This window comes from Narcine bancroftii, chromosome 1, assembly GCF_036971445.1.
Source record: "Narcine bancroftii isolate sNarBan1 chromosome 1, sNarBan1.hap1, whole genome shotgun sequence".
NCBI lineage: Eukaryota > Metazoa > Chordata > Chondrichthyes > Torpediniformes > Narcinidae > Narcine > Narcine bancroftii.
The window spans coordinates 22812414-22828951 of NC_091469.1; the positions used below are offsets into that span (position 1 = coordinate 22812414).

The window sequence follows — 16538 nt, forward strand, 5'->3', positions numbered from 1 at the left end:
TTTGAACCATAATTTTGTGATTAAAATTTCAAATTTTGCTTTCTAATTCATATATGTTTTAATTAAGGTTGGAAGCCTTAGTAGTTTGGAAATGTAATGCATGATTGTACAAGACCTGCTGAGTTCCTCCAGTAGAATGTGTCAAGTTTGTTGCTTAGAGAGATATCTGACTTGTTTATTTTCTCACAATTTTCTGTACCCCATCTCTTTGCAGGTTGACAATGCTGGGATTTGAGCGAACAGGCAAGAGAGGAAGACGGTTGGGTACTCGGATGACATCAGTTTCATCAAATGAGGTGAAAAGTGCTTTGTTTCCAACTGCTCTGGCAGAGGCGACAGAATTTATGTCCTCACATAGGAGGTGATTTATGTGGCTATTGTTGGGAGTGGCGGGGACAGATTTAAATCAACCCTGGATCTATGAAGGGGGTGGCTGGAGTGACAGGGGCTGATTCTCTCGAACAAGTGGTTGGTTGCATTGCACACACGGCGCATCCAGTTACAGTACTGGCACAAGTCGATGCTCTCCTTCGAGGGGCTATTTTTAGATTGCTACGGTAACTCATTGCAAAGTCTGAGGATCGCCACGCCCCTCGTCCCATACAGTGTGTGTATCTGTTTTGCTGGCGACTGCTAGTTCAAAGGCTGAGAGCTCATATTCGCAACATCCAGTGTTACAGTAGCAGGGGCATCATGGAAAACAACCCCATCCCGGTTCTTACTATCCAGACCGTCCCTTACGATGACCAGAGAGCTGGGACCAGCGGTTTGCGAAAGAAAACCTCGGTCTTTGAAAACAAGAGAAGCTATCTACAGAACTTTATCCAAAGCATCTTGTCTTCCATAGATCTTAGGGACCGACAGGGCTGTACAATAGTGTTGGGAAGTGATGGACGATACTTCAGCAGGACCGCAATAGACACCATCGTGCAGATGGCAGCTGCCAACGGGGTAAGAGGCAGAAAGTTTTCCAAAACTTATAAATACACCATCCTAACATAGCGTGATGTAATTGCAGAGACACTGAGGCTATTTACAAAGTGCGGTTTCGCCTTCAGAACTTCTCGATTTTCCCGTGAAGCCCCCACTCAGGGCTTGTAGATTTCCCCGTCGTTCTGCCAGAGATCGGAGGGCGCGAAATTACCCCCGCAATGACTTTGTCATTCTTTCCTAATTTGCTTTTCTTTCCCGTTTAAGATTGGGACCTAATGCAATCAATTAAAACGTCTTTTTATTTTCTAATTGAAAACGAGGAGTGGATTTTTGTTGTTTGGATCGATACCGATTTAATTAAACGGTTTGATAATTCGGTGAGTTGGAAAAGACTCCTAATTCACATTCACCCATTTTGTAGAAGTCTCCAGATAGTATAATTGTGTTTGTGTAAATTGTGTGATTCCAGTTTCTGGACTGTAACTGAATTTCACGTCGGTCTTCACTGACAACAACCCCCACCCCGACTAGCAGGCGAAGTTCTAATTCGGTTCAAATCCCGACACCAGTTTATCAAATGGATCCAGATTAGGTAGAATGGATTTAACATTCATGGCCATACAGCGCAGAATCAGGCCTTTCGGCCCAACATGTTCTTGTCATCTCTCAAGTACTAGTCGATACAAATTCTATTAATTAGCACTTCCCAGTGGTCTTCTATACTTTGGGCATTCAAATGCTTGATACAGATAGTTGATAAATCTATTTTTTTAATTATTTGGATTTCTTTGCTTAATCTACTCATAATCTGAAATACAATGTTTGTAGAAGAGCTCAGTTGCTGTCTAGGTTTTGAAATTCTCTCTCTCCCTCCCTCTTCTTTCTCTCCCTCTTTTTCTCTCTCCCTCTCTTTTTCTCTTTCCCTCTCTCTCCCTTTCTCTCTCACCCTCTTTCTCTCTCTCCCTTTTTCTCTCTCTCCCTTTCTCTCTCTCTCCTTCTCTCTCTCCCTTTTTCTCTCTCTCCCTTTCTCTTTCTCTCCTCTCTCTCCCTTTTTCTCTCTCTCCCTTTCTCTCTCTCTCTCTCTCTCTCTCTCTCTCTCTCTCACACACACATTTTCTCCCCCTCTCCCTCTTTGCAAAGACCAAAAGTTAGAAGTTCCAAATTTCACTCCTGAGAGCTGAGCCCAAAAAAGTTGAAGCAAATGTACTGAGTGCAGGATTGAGGGTTTGTTACATTTTCAGAGATGCAGACGTTTGTGGCTGGATGCGAAAGATCTTGGTGCTATCCTAGAAAACAAGCAGGTGATTTCTGTCCTGGCCAAATTTCATCCTTCAAGTCGACATTTGGTTTATTAATATTACCTTACTGTGTTGCTGTTCATGGGAATGTGGTGTACACAAATTGGCAGCCCACGTCAATGCCCCTTCATCTTGGAATGTAGAAGAAAATGCAGTTGAGATTAATGTCTTTTGTTTACCTCTTTTGAACTTTGACCATTGATCCCATTTACCAAAAGCTCTGTGGGAAATTCAGATGAAAATGGTGAGGGGAATGGGTGGAACCCATCACTGGCTGTTGTTTTACAATTAGTAGTTCCAACATAATTCAGTAATCAGGAACAAAGCAAAAATAAAAGTACATCTATGAAGTACTTTTAATGTAGGGGATCAAACTGGGACAATAAACAGAATCAGAAGAGGGTTATTTTAAAATTGGAAAACTGCATCAGGAACCAGTGCTGGTGCTTCATGTATTGACAAGTTATATTGACAACTAAGTTGAAGGGACAGAGTGTAATACATTGGTGATGAGAGGAAGGTCATTTGGATAGTAGCAATGAGGAGGACACACGGTCTTATAGGGGCTTATAGAGATTAACTGAGTAGGAATGGCAGATGCAGCATAATAAAAAGAAATATGGGGTACTTAGAAAAATAGAAAAGGGCTGTATCTTTCATTGATTTTAGGTTCATCATCAAAGTGATCTTGGCTCCTCAAACAAAAAAAATACAAAGAATGTCAGCATATTATTAAAGGGCTAATGGAATGTCATCATCTATCAGAGTTAATTTCTCATTTTTTGTAGACCGTTAAGCTTGGCATTTTAAAATTGACCCACTCAAGAAGACCCAAGTCTGAAGGTCAAACTGTTCAAATGAAAACAAATCTTGAAGGATCATCTGATAGAATATTTGAGTGATGCAATGTCTTGATAGTCAAAAGAAAGAGTTTGATGATTCAAAAGTATCAGAGCTAAAAATTGGAAAGTCTATGATGCTTTCATGGGATTGAAAGGTAGAAAACACAGCACTTCCAGTGTGAGTACTAAAGCACATTTAGTGCTAAGGCACTGTTTAAGATCCACACAAGACTTCTCCAATCCTTGCTCTTGTGTATTTTCAGCTTCACCCAAAGGCATTGATGCCATTGACATGAATCATACCTTGAGAACATTCTGTAGTCTTGTGTAAAGCTCTGGAAAATTTATATTTGCCATAGAGGAATGCCACAAATGTTCACCAGACTGATTCCAGGGATGGTAGGACTGATGCCTGAAGATAGATTTCATCAGTTATGCCTGTTTTTAAGAGAGTTCAGAAGGATGAGAGGAAATCTTGAAGTCTAGTGGTCAGGATTTGGGGTGAGACATTTAGGACTGGGATAAGGACAACATTTTTTCACTCAGATAGTGGTAGCCCATTGTGGAATTCTCCATCATACAAGGCAGTGGAGGTCAAGTTACTGAATCTTTGAAGGAGCTTGAGACTTCTGGGCATAAAAGGCATGAAAGAGTTTGGGGAGAATGTGGAAGTATGGTATTGAAATAGGGGAATCGTGTTCGTGTTGAAGGTTGGAGGGAAAATGTTCTAAACCTATTCCAATCTTTTCTCGGGTTCTCTATCAGACGTTTAGGATGGGTTTTGTTTGGGCAAAAATGTGAGAATCCTACTTGAAGTCAGCATAGAATTACAAAACCAAGAATGCTGATTTTAAAAATAGGACAAAGGGTCAGGTTTTCAAGATAAGAAATAATGAGATACATAGGAAGTGTAATATATGCCTCTTTCACACTGACACCTTGTCCCACGAATTGACAGCCAATTTACTGGCCAAAGGTCCAGTGTGAAAGCGAATCAATTGGCACGCTGGGGTCAAATCACATCAGGGATTGACGGCCTCGATCCCCTACTCATATCCTGGTGTCAACTGACGGCGGCGTGCCAATTAACTCAGTGTGAAAAGGACAAGTTGTACCTGGGACAAAAATGTTGAAAGTCAACTCTCCTATCCCTGGGGATGACTTGTGGTCAATGTGAAAGCAGGTAGTGTCCCGGTTAGAAGTGGCCAAGTGTGAAGAGCCAAAAATGGCTTCTTTAACTGGGGACACTGAACAGTCAATGAACTGGGATGCCAGTGTGAAAAGGGCTAATTGTGTGTTCCAGCATTAAATATGGCTTATCTAATATCTGATAGGGTTAGGATTTAAGATCTAATTATGATTTTGTTGTATATAATTATGCTATTTTCAATCTTCCAAGTGAGAAGTGCAATCCTTCACAATCAGCTTAAAACATCTGATAGCTGTACTATAAAGGCAGATGAAGGGAAAAGTTTAGAGGAGAAGTTTTTAACACATTAGTAGGAGCATAGAATGGGCTGTCAAAGTAGTGGTGGAAGCATTTAGAATTGTTACCTTTAAGAGGCTCCTGGATAGACTTATGAATATGCAAGAAGTACAGGGAATAACCATATAACCATTTACGGAGCGGAATCAGGCCATGTTGGCCTTTCGAGTCCACACCGGTTCACTGATTTTGTGCGTTCTCTTCAGGCATTGGTCCCGGTAGATCTTCATTCAATAATGATGGGGGAATTCAATGCAGGTGGAATCAGTCGTAGAAATGTTTGTGAAACGTGCAGTTCAATACTTCTGGGCACATTCAATACAGAGGTTATGTATCATGTGCAAGCAGCACGAGTTTTAGTTTAATATGGGCATCCTGTGGAGTGCCCTCAGGAGCACAGACAGCATAGGCTGAAGGATCTGTTTCTGTGCTGTGCTGTTCAACATTAATTTGTCTTTGGGTATTTTGAAAGTTTCTGCTGTACACAGGAGATATAAAGCAAGAAGAGGAACTTGCAAACAATGATATCTTGATATTTCTGAGCCATTGTTTACTCAGACATCCCAGAGAGCAGCTGTAGTTCAATTTGCTATTGGTACTCCCTGCAAGCACAATATGCCAATGCAGAAGGGAGTGGATGTATGCACTGTGGATGGGACATCAGTCATGCAGATTGCTTTGTCCTGAATGGTGTTGAACATCCTGGGTGAGGCTGGACCTCCATATTTTATATAAATAAATATATAGATAGATAAATAAATAGATAGATAGAAAGAAAAATAAATAAATAAATAAATTGATAGATGGATAGAAAAATAAATAAATATATAAATAGATTGATAGAGAGAGAGAGAGAGAGAGAGAATGCTTTGTGGATGAAAATCCAGAATCAGTTGTAAATTGTCACTGAATGCTTCATAATCTTTGGCAATAATTCAACAAATCCGAGATAAAAATAAAAAGTCAGTTTTGAACTATTGCATTATGATTTCTTACATTTCAAAGTGATTTTCAGCCCATGAAATATATTTCAGATATTACTCACTGCAGGAAACTTGGCATCAATTTGAACATTGCAAGCTCCCTCAAATAGCAATGTGACAATAACCAGATCATTTGTTTTGGTGATAATATCGGGAACAGATGTCCCTTGACCCCAATCTTAGCTTTGATTATTAAGTCTGCAATCTAAGTTGGCTGAAAGCATGCTGCATCAATCAACCACTGGGGTACAAAACGCCTGACACACATCTGGGTCCCTTCACTGTACATAGCCCATACAGTCTATTTATAACCTCATCAGACTTGTAACTGGATTTGCAAACCCTGCAATAATCTGGTTCTTTCACAAGTGAATCACATGAATAGGTTTGGTGTCTATAAAGGAAGGAAAGAAGTCAGGACTCATCCCATATTAAGGAGGCGGCAACAAATAAATTTAGGAATATTTTATATATATATATATATATATATATATTTATATTTATATTTATATACATACATACAATTGTAGAATAATGATTTCAGTTTTCATGTAAATCCTTCTCTCTCCCGTGCCCCCACCCACCAAATGTGTTGATAAGTGATAGTATCTGGGAGGAATTGATGAGAATGTGGGAGGATAAAAATGGCATTCATGTAAATTGGATACTTGGTGGTAGGTGCAATGCTGGGCCTGTTTCCTACATGACTCTAAATCCCTGGCAGCAGTATCATCCATGGACCTGAACAACAATTCTGTAAGAGGACCTGGTCTGTAGTCTCTTCAATCCATATGTGGGTGTCTGACTACAAGTATCTCCAGTGCTAGAACGAATGGAAATTTAGTGCAATTTCATCCTCCATTTGGTCACAGTTAATCCAGAATTAATGTCCTATGGAGGGCAATTTGCTTTTTAAAGAGAGGACCCAGATGTATTCATGTTCCCAAAGGACCCAAGACTTCTCATACATTCTTGTTACAGCATGCCTTTTAAGGGAGATTAAGTGTTTGATAGAATCAGAACATATTCCTTAAGGGAGCCTTTCCTGCCTTTATAAGTTCCTCTTTTGTCAGACCAAGTGTTGACAGAATTCTGCCCAGAGAAATTCATAAAATCTTAAAATATTTCCAACAAAGAATGGGTAACACAGTTGTCGCAGCGGTTAGTGCAACACCTTTACAGCGCCAGCGATCGGGAATGGGACTCAAATCCCGTGCTGTCTTTAAGAAATATGTACGTTCTCCCCATGTCTCCATGGATTTTCTCTGGAGCCTCCTGCTTCCTCACACATTTCAAAGGGTACTGGGTGTGGAGGTAAATTTAGCAGCACGGGCTCGTGGGCTGAAATGGCCTGTTTCCGTGCTGTATGTCTAAATTCCTTTTTTTATAAAAAAACAATTAAAGTTCAAGTCACACAGCTTTAATGAAAATCCCAACCTTCTAACTTTCGACTTTCTACATTGTAAAAGGACACTCTCAATATTTTCAACCTCGTGCTCCTCCCTTGATTATAACTAACCTATGGCTCTATTATTAGCGCAATGTCATCACACTTAGGAATTTAATTTATCATGCTATGTGAAGTGATTTCCATAGTTTGGCTCACAAAGATAGCAATTTGCTATTCAATACATCTAATTGAAATGAGCATACTATTTTATATGTTTATGCCACATTACTGTATTCATCTGTTTAGGGTTATAGAGTTGTTGAAAGATATAACATAAAAACAGGCCCTTTGGTCCACTTGGTTTGACCGAACCACGGAGCAAATATTTTTACACTAACTCTACCCTTACCCTATTTATTTTCTCTCTCACTCTAACTATTCCATTGGTTCTCCTGATTCTACCACTCATCTAAACACAAGGGACAATATGCATTTATGTGATGGGGAAATAAATTAGAGCAACTGGAGGAATCCCATTTGGAGAACATGCAAACTACACAGTTAGCAGCTGAAGTCAGGATTGGGTTGCTGGAGCAATGAGACAATGATGCTGCCCCAGATTGGGTAACTGTCATAACATTCTCTTCTGATTTCAGAATGTTGTGGGCCCAAATCCTACTCCAGTGAATGAGCACGAGGATTCTAGGCCAACAGCTCAGTGCAGTACCGATGGAGTTCAACATTGTTGGAGATAGAACAATAAACAATCTGCTGAAGGAACTCAGCACATCGAGCATCATCAGTGAGTGTCTTGAAAGGTTCTGACCCAAAGTGTTAACCATTCTTTTTCTCCCACTGATGCTGCTCGACCTGCTGAATGTTTGCTGCTCTAGCATTTCCTGTGTGCCTACTATGGGAGATGGCTGAGATGCTAAACCATAACTCTTAATTGGCTTCAAATTACTATTTGAAGGCTACATGGATATCCCCAGAGTCCTGGCAGTTATTTATTCTGTTATGGGCCCAGAGGACCCCAAAACCCAGCAGCAATAGAAATTCACCAAGACAAATGATTACTTAAACAAAAGTTGCTTTTAATTATCTTTAAACATGAAAACAGGATCAAACTTTAACTTATTGCCATTAACTTAACTTAACCTCCTTCTAATTCTAAGCGCACATGTGTGTAATGTGTTCAGGAAAGTTCTTTAATTCACAGTCCAATCTCACTTCTCATTCCTCTTAAGTTCACTGGTTGCAGGCAATTCTCGTACTGTGCACAGAATTTAACTTTTATGAATCTTTGGTGCTTGAAAGGTAAATGGTTACTGCTCAGGAAGGTTCTTGTCGGTTTTCAGAGAGAGATTTGTTGCTAGTTGGACACAAACTGATTCCTTCTTATCAGTCACATCAGTGTCTTCCCAAAGAAACTTGCCCCATCAGGGTTTTCCAGATGATAATCTCTTTCTTTCAGGTCACCACAGAGTTCCTTTTTGTTTCTCTTATTTCAAGTGAAACATTATACAGTCAGCCATCTCCTCTTGTAGGAACCACAAGAGTTTTGTCCAGGCTGAACTAAGAACTCATAACCCATATTCAAAATGGGGGTTTTCCACAAGCTTGACACGTTTCAGTCCCAGTTGCTGCTGCTGAACTGTAGAACTGAATTCTCTCTCTCTCTCTCTCTCTCTCTCTCTCTCTCTCAGAGAAAAGCCTGTTTGACTCTCTCTGCTTTCAAAACTACATGACCTTCCTAGAACAGCAAACTTCATTCAGATAGGCTGCGGCACTAACCTAATCTTCGACTCTGTTCATCTGTTGCTTTCTAAAACAATAATCAATTACTCTACAGCATGACCAATTAACACCTTCTTGTGAAGTCCTTATAGGCATCCTTCAAAGTTTTTGCAAAGGCACCCAGAGCCTGAACTGCTCTGGCATTTTAAATAAAATCTGTTTTGAAGTGTATGTGACCTAGACTTTAAAAAACACACACACAATTTATCTCCTTTAAAACCTATTCTTCTATATACAAACCTATATACAATATAAAATATAACATAATCCGTCACAATTCCTTGAGACTTCTAAAAAAGAATGATCTGACCCAACAATGCTTTACTGTTTGGGGGAGCTTGCACTGTGGAAAAGTGGCTGCCATATTTCCTAAATAACAACCATAATTATTCTTGAGGTCAACAGAACCTGTAAAAATAAATTCATTTGTGCAAAAATTCAAATTGAAATGTTGATGAGGATTCTTTTCAGTAAGAAGATTTATTATTTTCATCAAACAGAGGCAATTGGGAGGAGGAAAATAACTAATTATGATGGTAATGAGTTTATTGTCTTATACACAAGTACAACATATAGATGCATCAAAGTTCTTGCTGCACCCAGTCAGATATGCCAACAACAATAATATTCAATGAACTACCCCAGTATTGAATATTTGCATTGAGTTTGGTTCTTTTGGCTTCAATGCATCTTTCCTATCAACTCTTTCACCAATTCAGGTGATCCCCAAACATTTAATTCTCAATAAAATTGAGCCATTGTGACAATGTTGGACATATGACAACAGATTTATGAATAATATGCTCCCACAAACAGCAATCTATTTTTGAGAAATTTCTTGACGTTAGTTGAATAATTATTTTACTCCAGGCCATGAAGAAGAACGGCAATGCTGAATGAAATGGGACTTTATTGTGAGAGCAGACAACACATCAATTTAAATAAAAAAAAACTACATCAGCAGTGCAGCAGGGTGCCCAGGTGTCCAGATTTAGGCTGGACAGCCCGGATTTTGAGGACTTTTTCCTCTGTCCAACACCTCCTCAAGCAGGATGTTAATTTGTCCTCCATTTGGGAGTGTAGGCCATACAGCCCAAAATGAAGGATAAATTACGGGACAGAATCTGCAAAAGGTAAGGGATTCAAATGACACAGTACTTACCTGTCAATTTGTGGAGTCCCAAGGTCAGAAGGCTGTGCACGGCAATATTTCTTCTTGCGCGCATGTGCTAGCCAGCACTTGCACATGAGCGATGAATTTGAATACCAGTGCTGGTTGGCGCATGTACAGTGGGCCCGGACGCAGACGGAGGTGGGGAGGGTATTCATGTCAGACATTTATCATGGGCTAGGGCACAAGCATTAAGATGAAAGGCCTATCTTGAAGAAGGATCCAGGAGCTGTCTGGAAGGTACTGCCCAGGGGAGACAAGCTGGGAGCTGGAGAGACCTTGGACAGTGCTGTGCAGGGTCTCTTCCGGCGATAGCTGTCCGCTACAAGTGAAGAAGTGACTGCACACATGCGAATCCTCGCGCAGACTCAGAATACAAAAAAAAGGAGGCAATTTTTAAAAAGTCTCAAGGCTTCCAGCTCCAGTGGACAAGAAGAAGAGCAAGAAATCCATTCCACACAAGGTTTTATGGTTAGAATATTGAGAAAAATGAAAGTCATTTATTTCTACAGCTGATATGAAAAATTACATGGATAATTTCCAGCAATTGATGATGTAATTAACGGAAGAAATTAAAAAAATATGGAGAGAGTACAGCTGAAAACAAGAATTTTACAAGGAAAGTGGATAAAATGGTGCAGCAGGTGGACAAAAGATTGGAAGTTCTGGATGAAAAAATTAAAGGAAATAAATTTGAAATTCAAGGGATTAAGGAACAAACGAAGAAGAACAAGTAGAAGCAGCTGCAACAAAAAATCAATTAATGCAAAAAAAATACACATTTTAGAAAATTTTAGCAGGAAGAATAACAAAGATTGTTGGACTTAAAGAAGGTGATGAAAGACAGGAAATTAAGAAGTTTTTACAGCGTTGGATTCTGGAATCTTTGGGGGGGTCACTGAATTTCAGGGAGACAGTGAGAATGAAAGAGCACATAGAGCACTGAAACCAAAGCCGCAACCAGATCAGAGACCTTGTCCAATACTGATTAAATTTCTTCGTTATGAAGCAAGAGAGAAGATCTTGGAATTCACAGTTAAACAAGCAAATGAAAAACATTCACTGTTGATTTATAATGGGAATAATCTTTTCTTTTACCCTGATATAAATTTTTATTTGTTAAAAACGAGAAAAGAAATTTAACACAGTTAACAATGTTTTATGGAAAAAAGATTATGCCTTTGTCTTGAAGTATCTGGCAGTTTTGAAAGTTTTTGTTCCAGATGGGGAAAACAGGTTTTTTTTTTATGGAGCCTAATGAGGCAAAGGTATATGCTGATCCATTGCCAGAAAGAGAGAGACAGGTGGTTGTTGACATTTGAAAGAAATCTATGACTAAATGAGTTAAGATGTAACTGAAAATTTCGAGATAATTTAATTGGGAGGAGAGTTTTGACCTATAAGTGAGCTATATATGTTTAAAGCAGTTATGAATGAATAAGAATGTATAGTTACAATGCAACATGGGATTGTATTGCATTTTGAGTGAATGAGTTGGGAAAATGGAGCTGACTATGGAATCAAGTGAACAAGTGTGGTTTCAACCACATCCTGTATAGATCATTGTTTTAAAAATGTAAACACATCATGTGCCTTTGGGGGGGGGATTTCTTTTCTCCTTTTTCTTTCTCTTTTCTATTGTATACTGAGATTAATCAAGTAGATATTGCATTTTTTAAACAAGAAACTCATTTGATGGAAAAAGAGCATAAAAAGTTGAAAAGAAATTGGGTTGGATTGGTATTGGGATCTTCATTTCATTAAAAAGCTAGTGTGGCAATATTAATACATAAAAATTTACCAGTTAAAATATTAGATACAACTATAGATACAGCAGGAAGGTATATAATGGTTATTTGTCAAATTTATTCAGAATATTGGACTTTATTGAATGTGTATTCACCAAATTTATAGAAAATTTATTTATTCAATTAGCAAGTGCAAAAGGAAAAATATTAGTAAGGGAAGATTTTAATGTTATCTTTGATTCAAAATTAGATAGATCAGGTGGTAACATTATAAAAAGTAAAGTAACTAAGTTTGCAACAGATTTAATTAAAGATATGGGTCTTATAGATATTTAGAGAACTCATCATTTTTATTCTTTTAGACACAAAACATATTCACATATAGATATGTTTATAGTTTTTGCACAACTACAAGCTAGAGTTCAAAAGATTGAATATCAAGTGAGAGTTTTATCAGATCATTCACCTTTTAATTTTCTCAATTGCATTTGAAGAACAAAATATATGATATAGATTCAAAATTTAATAAAATATTATTAAAGAAAAATTATTTTTTAAAGATTTTATGAGACAACAGATAAATTTTTTTCTAAAAAATAATGAAAATTCAATAATGAACAAACTTATAATATGGGATTCTATGGAAAAAGGCATATTTAAGAGGTCAATTAATAAGTTATACTTCTAAGATAAAGAAAGAACATGAAAGAGGTAGTGCAATTGGAAAAGGAAATATTAAATTTAGAGAAGGAATTACTTATCCAAAAAAATGAAGAGAATAAAAGATTATTGGAATCAAATAAATTAAAGTTTAATATAATGTAAACTTATAAAGTAGATAGAGATAAAATGAGAACACGACAGAAGTATTATGAACTAGGTGAAAGAGCTATATAAGATATTAGCATGGCAATTAAAAGCTGAACAAGTATCAAGAACAATAATTGCAACAAAGAAAGAAGCTGGTCAAATGACCTATAAGATGCAAGAAATAAATGATAATTTTAGAAATTTTTATAATAAATTATATTAATCAGAATCTCTGAAGGATGGGGAAAAAGAGAAATATTTATTACAAGTTAAATTACCTATGTTAAATATGGATGAAATATTTGAGTTATCTAATCCTTTTTCAGAGATTGTATGAGATTCTGATATCATGACAAAACAATAAAGCCCAGGAGAAGATGGTTTCCCCCCAGAGTGTTATAAAGAATTTAAAGAATTGTTAACTTCTATATTAATGAGAGTATTAGATCAAATGAGAGAGTCACATGATCTGCCAGAATCTTTTTAAAAAGCTTTAATAATAGTTATTCCAAAAAAAGGAAAATATCCTTAAAACTTTCTTCTTATAGACCTATATCATTATTAAATACTGATTATAAAATTATATCTAAATTATTAGCTAATAGATTAACTAAATATTTACAAAAATTAATAAATATGGATAAAACTGTTTTTATTAAAAATAGATCTGAAGCTAATATAATTAATGTAGCACAAAAAGAAAATAAACCAGCAGTAGCAGTTGCATTAGACATGGAAAAAGCATTTGATAGGTTGGAATGGGACTTTTTATTTAGAGTATTAAGTACATTTGGAATTCCAAATGTTTTTATAAATTGAATAAGAGCATTATATAATCAACCAAAAGCTAAAGTGGTCACAAATATGCAAATATCAAAACCTTTTCTATTAGAAAGATCATCTCGGCAAGGGTGTCCATTATCACCATTTTTATTTGCTTTAGCTATAGATCCTTTGGCAGAAGTAATTCGAAGAGACAATGAGATTAAAGGTTTGGAGATAGATAATAAAGAACATAAACTATAAAATCATCCGCGAATAAACTAATTTTATTTAACAAAAGCAGAAATATCATTGTGTAAACTAAATGTAAGATTAGCAGAATATGGTTTAGTATCAGGCTATAAAGTAAATGTTGATAAGAGTGAAGTGATTCCTATGGATTATACACAAAGTAAAATATAAGATAAAATTTAAGTGACAAAAAGAAGCAATTAAATACTTAGGAATAAAAATAGATAGAAATTTAAATAATTTATTTAAATTGAATTATTTACCACTATTACAAAAATGAGGATAATTTTTAAAAATGGAAATTTAATAGGATTGGTAAATTGTATCAAGATGAATATTTTTCCAAGAATACAGTATTTATTTCAATCATTACCCATTCCTATACCAGAGAAGATTTTCCAAGATCTAAATAAAAATAGAGAAATTTATCGGGAGAGATAAAATGCCAAGAGTAGCGTTAGAAAAACTGACTTGGAAATTTGAAAAGGAGGATTAAGATTACCAAATTTTAAAATTTATTATAAAGCACCTCAATTAAGATTCTTGTCCTCCTGTTATCAAATTGGAGGGAAAAAAGCAGCATGGGTTCAGATTGAAATTAATGAAATAGGAGAAATTTATTCAGAGTATTTTTTGTATAACTGGAAAAATGAGTTATTTAAAAAAGAAGACAGAAGTACTGATTTTTAAAGAATTTGCTTAAGGTATGGAATGGAATCCATAAGGAAAGAGTAATTAAAAATTATCAAATACCTAAGATGATAAAACAAAACAACTTTTCCTTTTACTTTCAATAATTATTTATTTGATACTTGGTACAATAAAAGTTTACAGAGGATAAAAGATATTTTTTAGTTTCTTTATGACTTTTGAATAAATGAAAGAGAAATATGAAATACAAAATTATACAATTTTTTCATATTATCAACTTAAATCATATTTAAAAGGGAAATTAGGTGTGACTCCTGGAACATTCAATTTGAATATTTAATTACAGATACATTTATTGAGAAATTTATTACTAATAAGTGTATAAAATTACAAGATACCTTGCGGAAAATATATAAATCAAAACAAAGATGGGAAAAAGATTTAAATATGCAAATTCAAGAAGTTGTTTGGTCAAGACTGTGCCAAGAGAGTGTGACCAATACAATTAATTTTTGATATCAAATGGTACAATATAATTTTTTACTATACTCCATATAAATTAAATGGACTTAACTCACATTATTCTGATAAATGTTTTGGAGGAAGTAGGGACCTTTCTTCATTCAGTTTGGTCCTGTGTTAAAGTGGAAAAATTTTGGAAAGATTTGAGCGTATTATTAGGACAAATTATGAAGATAAAAATACAAAAACACCTGAGAATATTTTTACTTGGTGATGTATATGAAGTAGATAAAAATTGAAGTAAGATAAATATCAAACAAAATTTTTGAGTGTAAACAATAGCAGAAGCAAAAAAATGTGGCAATTACGTGGAAAACAGAGAATTTTTTAATGATACTCAAATACAAAATTGTATACCATTAAAAAATACTTATAGTTTAAGGAATCAGATTGGGAACTTTTATAAGATTTGGGAACCATATAAGGAATTCATTAACAAAAGTCCATCCACATCACCCACTCCTCTCAATCAATAATTAGAAGATACAAAATTATGTTAGGAAAATAATGAATAGAGATTAACACAAAGTTGAGGCATTTTCTTTCTTTTCTTTCTTTTTCTTGGGGGAGAGGGGTGGGGGAGAAAATTTTAAAAACATTAGTATAATCTTGTATGGAATAGTATTGTAATCTGCTATCGATATAGAATTGAATTATTGTTTGTCATTAATATACTTGTTTTGAAATTTTTTTATCAATTGTATGTGATGTGTATATCAAGGTCTGTCAAATCTTAAAACATATTTGACTTCATACATTAACACAAAATAGGAAAAGGAAGGAGGGAGAATTTCTGAGGAAGAATGGAGGTATCAATGGAAAACTGTAATATGCAGAATGATGAATGATAATTCATTGAATAGGAAAAAAGGCCAGAGCAGGAAATCACTGATTTATGTTGAAATAGCTAGGTTTTCGCTGGATTTGTATAGGCAAAAAAGTTTAAGATTAACATTTTTATTTAATAATTTTTTGTTTTTGCAATACAGTTTAAATTTTATTAAAAATATTATTTTTTGAAAAACACTGAATGTGTGTGCATAACACACACACACATAAATATATAGTAACTTATAGTCCTCAGGGCTGACGCCAAGGGGAGGGTAATGCCCCCCAAATGAGTTATTGTGCCCCCACTTGCAGCACAAGCGTCACTCGTATCAGCAAACAATACAAGCACACACCTCCATGGGAGTGATTGAGGTTCATGGCAGGTAAGGCACTTGCACTCTGCCCCTCCCACTGTCCTGCTGAGACCCTGCATGTCCTCCTTTTTGGTAATTGCCACCCTACAGTGCAGTGCTCCCTCAAGTTTTGCTTGAGTGCCAATTTACATTTCTCTGCTTAAGACTTTTGCTAAAGCACATGCAAAAAATTAAACGACCCTATTTCAAAGGGCACATTGAGCATACACATATTGACATCTTATGATTATTAAGGTGGCAGTGTCCCTTTTTACATCCTTGGTCTTTGAAGTGGAATTTGTACACACAACTCACTGATTCTGTAAGAGTAAATACCACAAAACAATAGTTGACATTGAAGTTATCAACACGTAGACATTTCACTCTCTGATGGAGCATTTCTCATTGTTCATGAGGCCAGCTGTAATTCTTAATCACCATTTGAAAATGCAGCAATCTAGGATTTAAAAAAATAATAATTGGACAATTTAATGCCAATTTCTTAACAGGAATGCACTGCTCATGATGCCTGTGATTAAGATGATTGTGGTAGAGATTTATATCATTTTCTGTTGTTTTTGATTGATAGCAAATGTGGTATCATGTTTACATTGCACCTACCTGATTTGCAAAGAGCAGTGTCTAGGGAGATCCCGCAGACTTCTGTACAAATATGATGAACTGAATCATGTCCTTTTTTTAATCATTC

At 36.0% G+C, this 16538-nt stretch overlaps 1 protein-coding gene across 4 annotated transcripts in view; it reads left to right on the forward strand.

The window, feature by feature from the left end:
* Positions 1-569: 569 nt before the first annotated feature.
* The window catches only part of pgm5 (phosphoglucomutase 5), a 173523-nt gene continuing 157554 nt past the window's right edge, over positions 570-16538 (forward strand). The window contains exon 1 of one of the 4 annotated variants that reach the window (XM_069922034.1): positions 570-951. In XM_069922034.1, coding sequence (XP_069778135.1) covers positions 694-951 — 258 coding nt within the window. In that variant the 5' untranslated portion in view covers positions 570-693. Of the gene's footprint in view, positions 952-1173; positions 1311-16538 lie in introns of those variants that run through there. The other 3 variants (XM_069922042.1, XM_069922041.1, XM_069922049.1) reach the window with 3 other exon arrangements.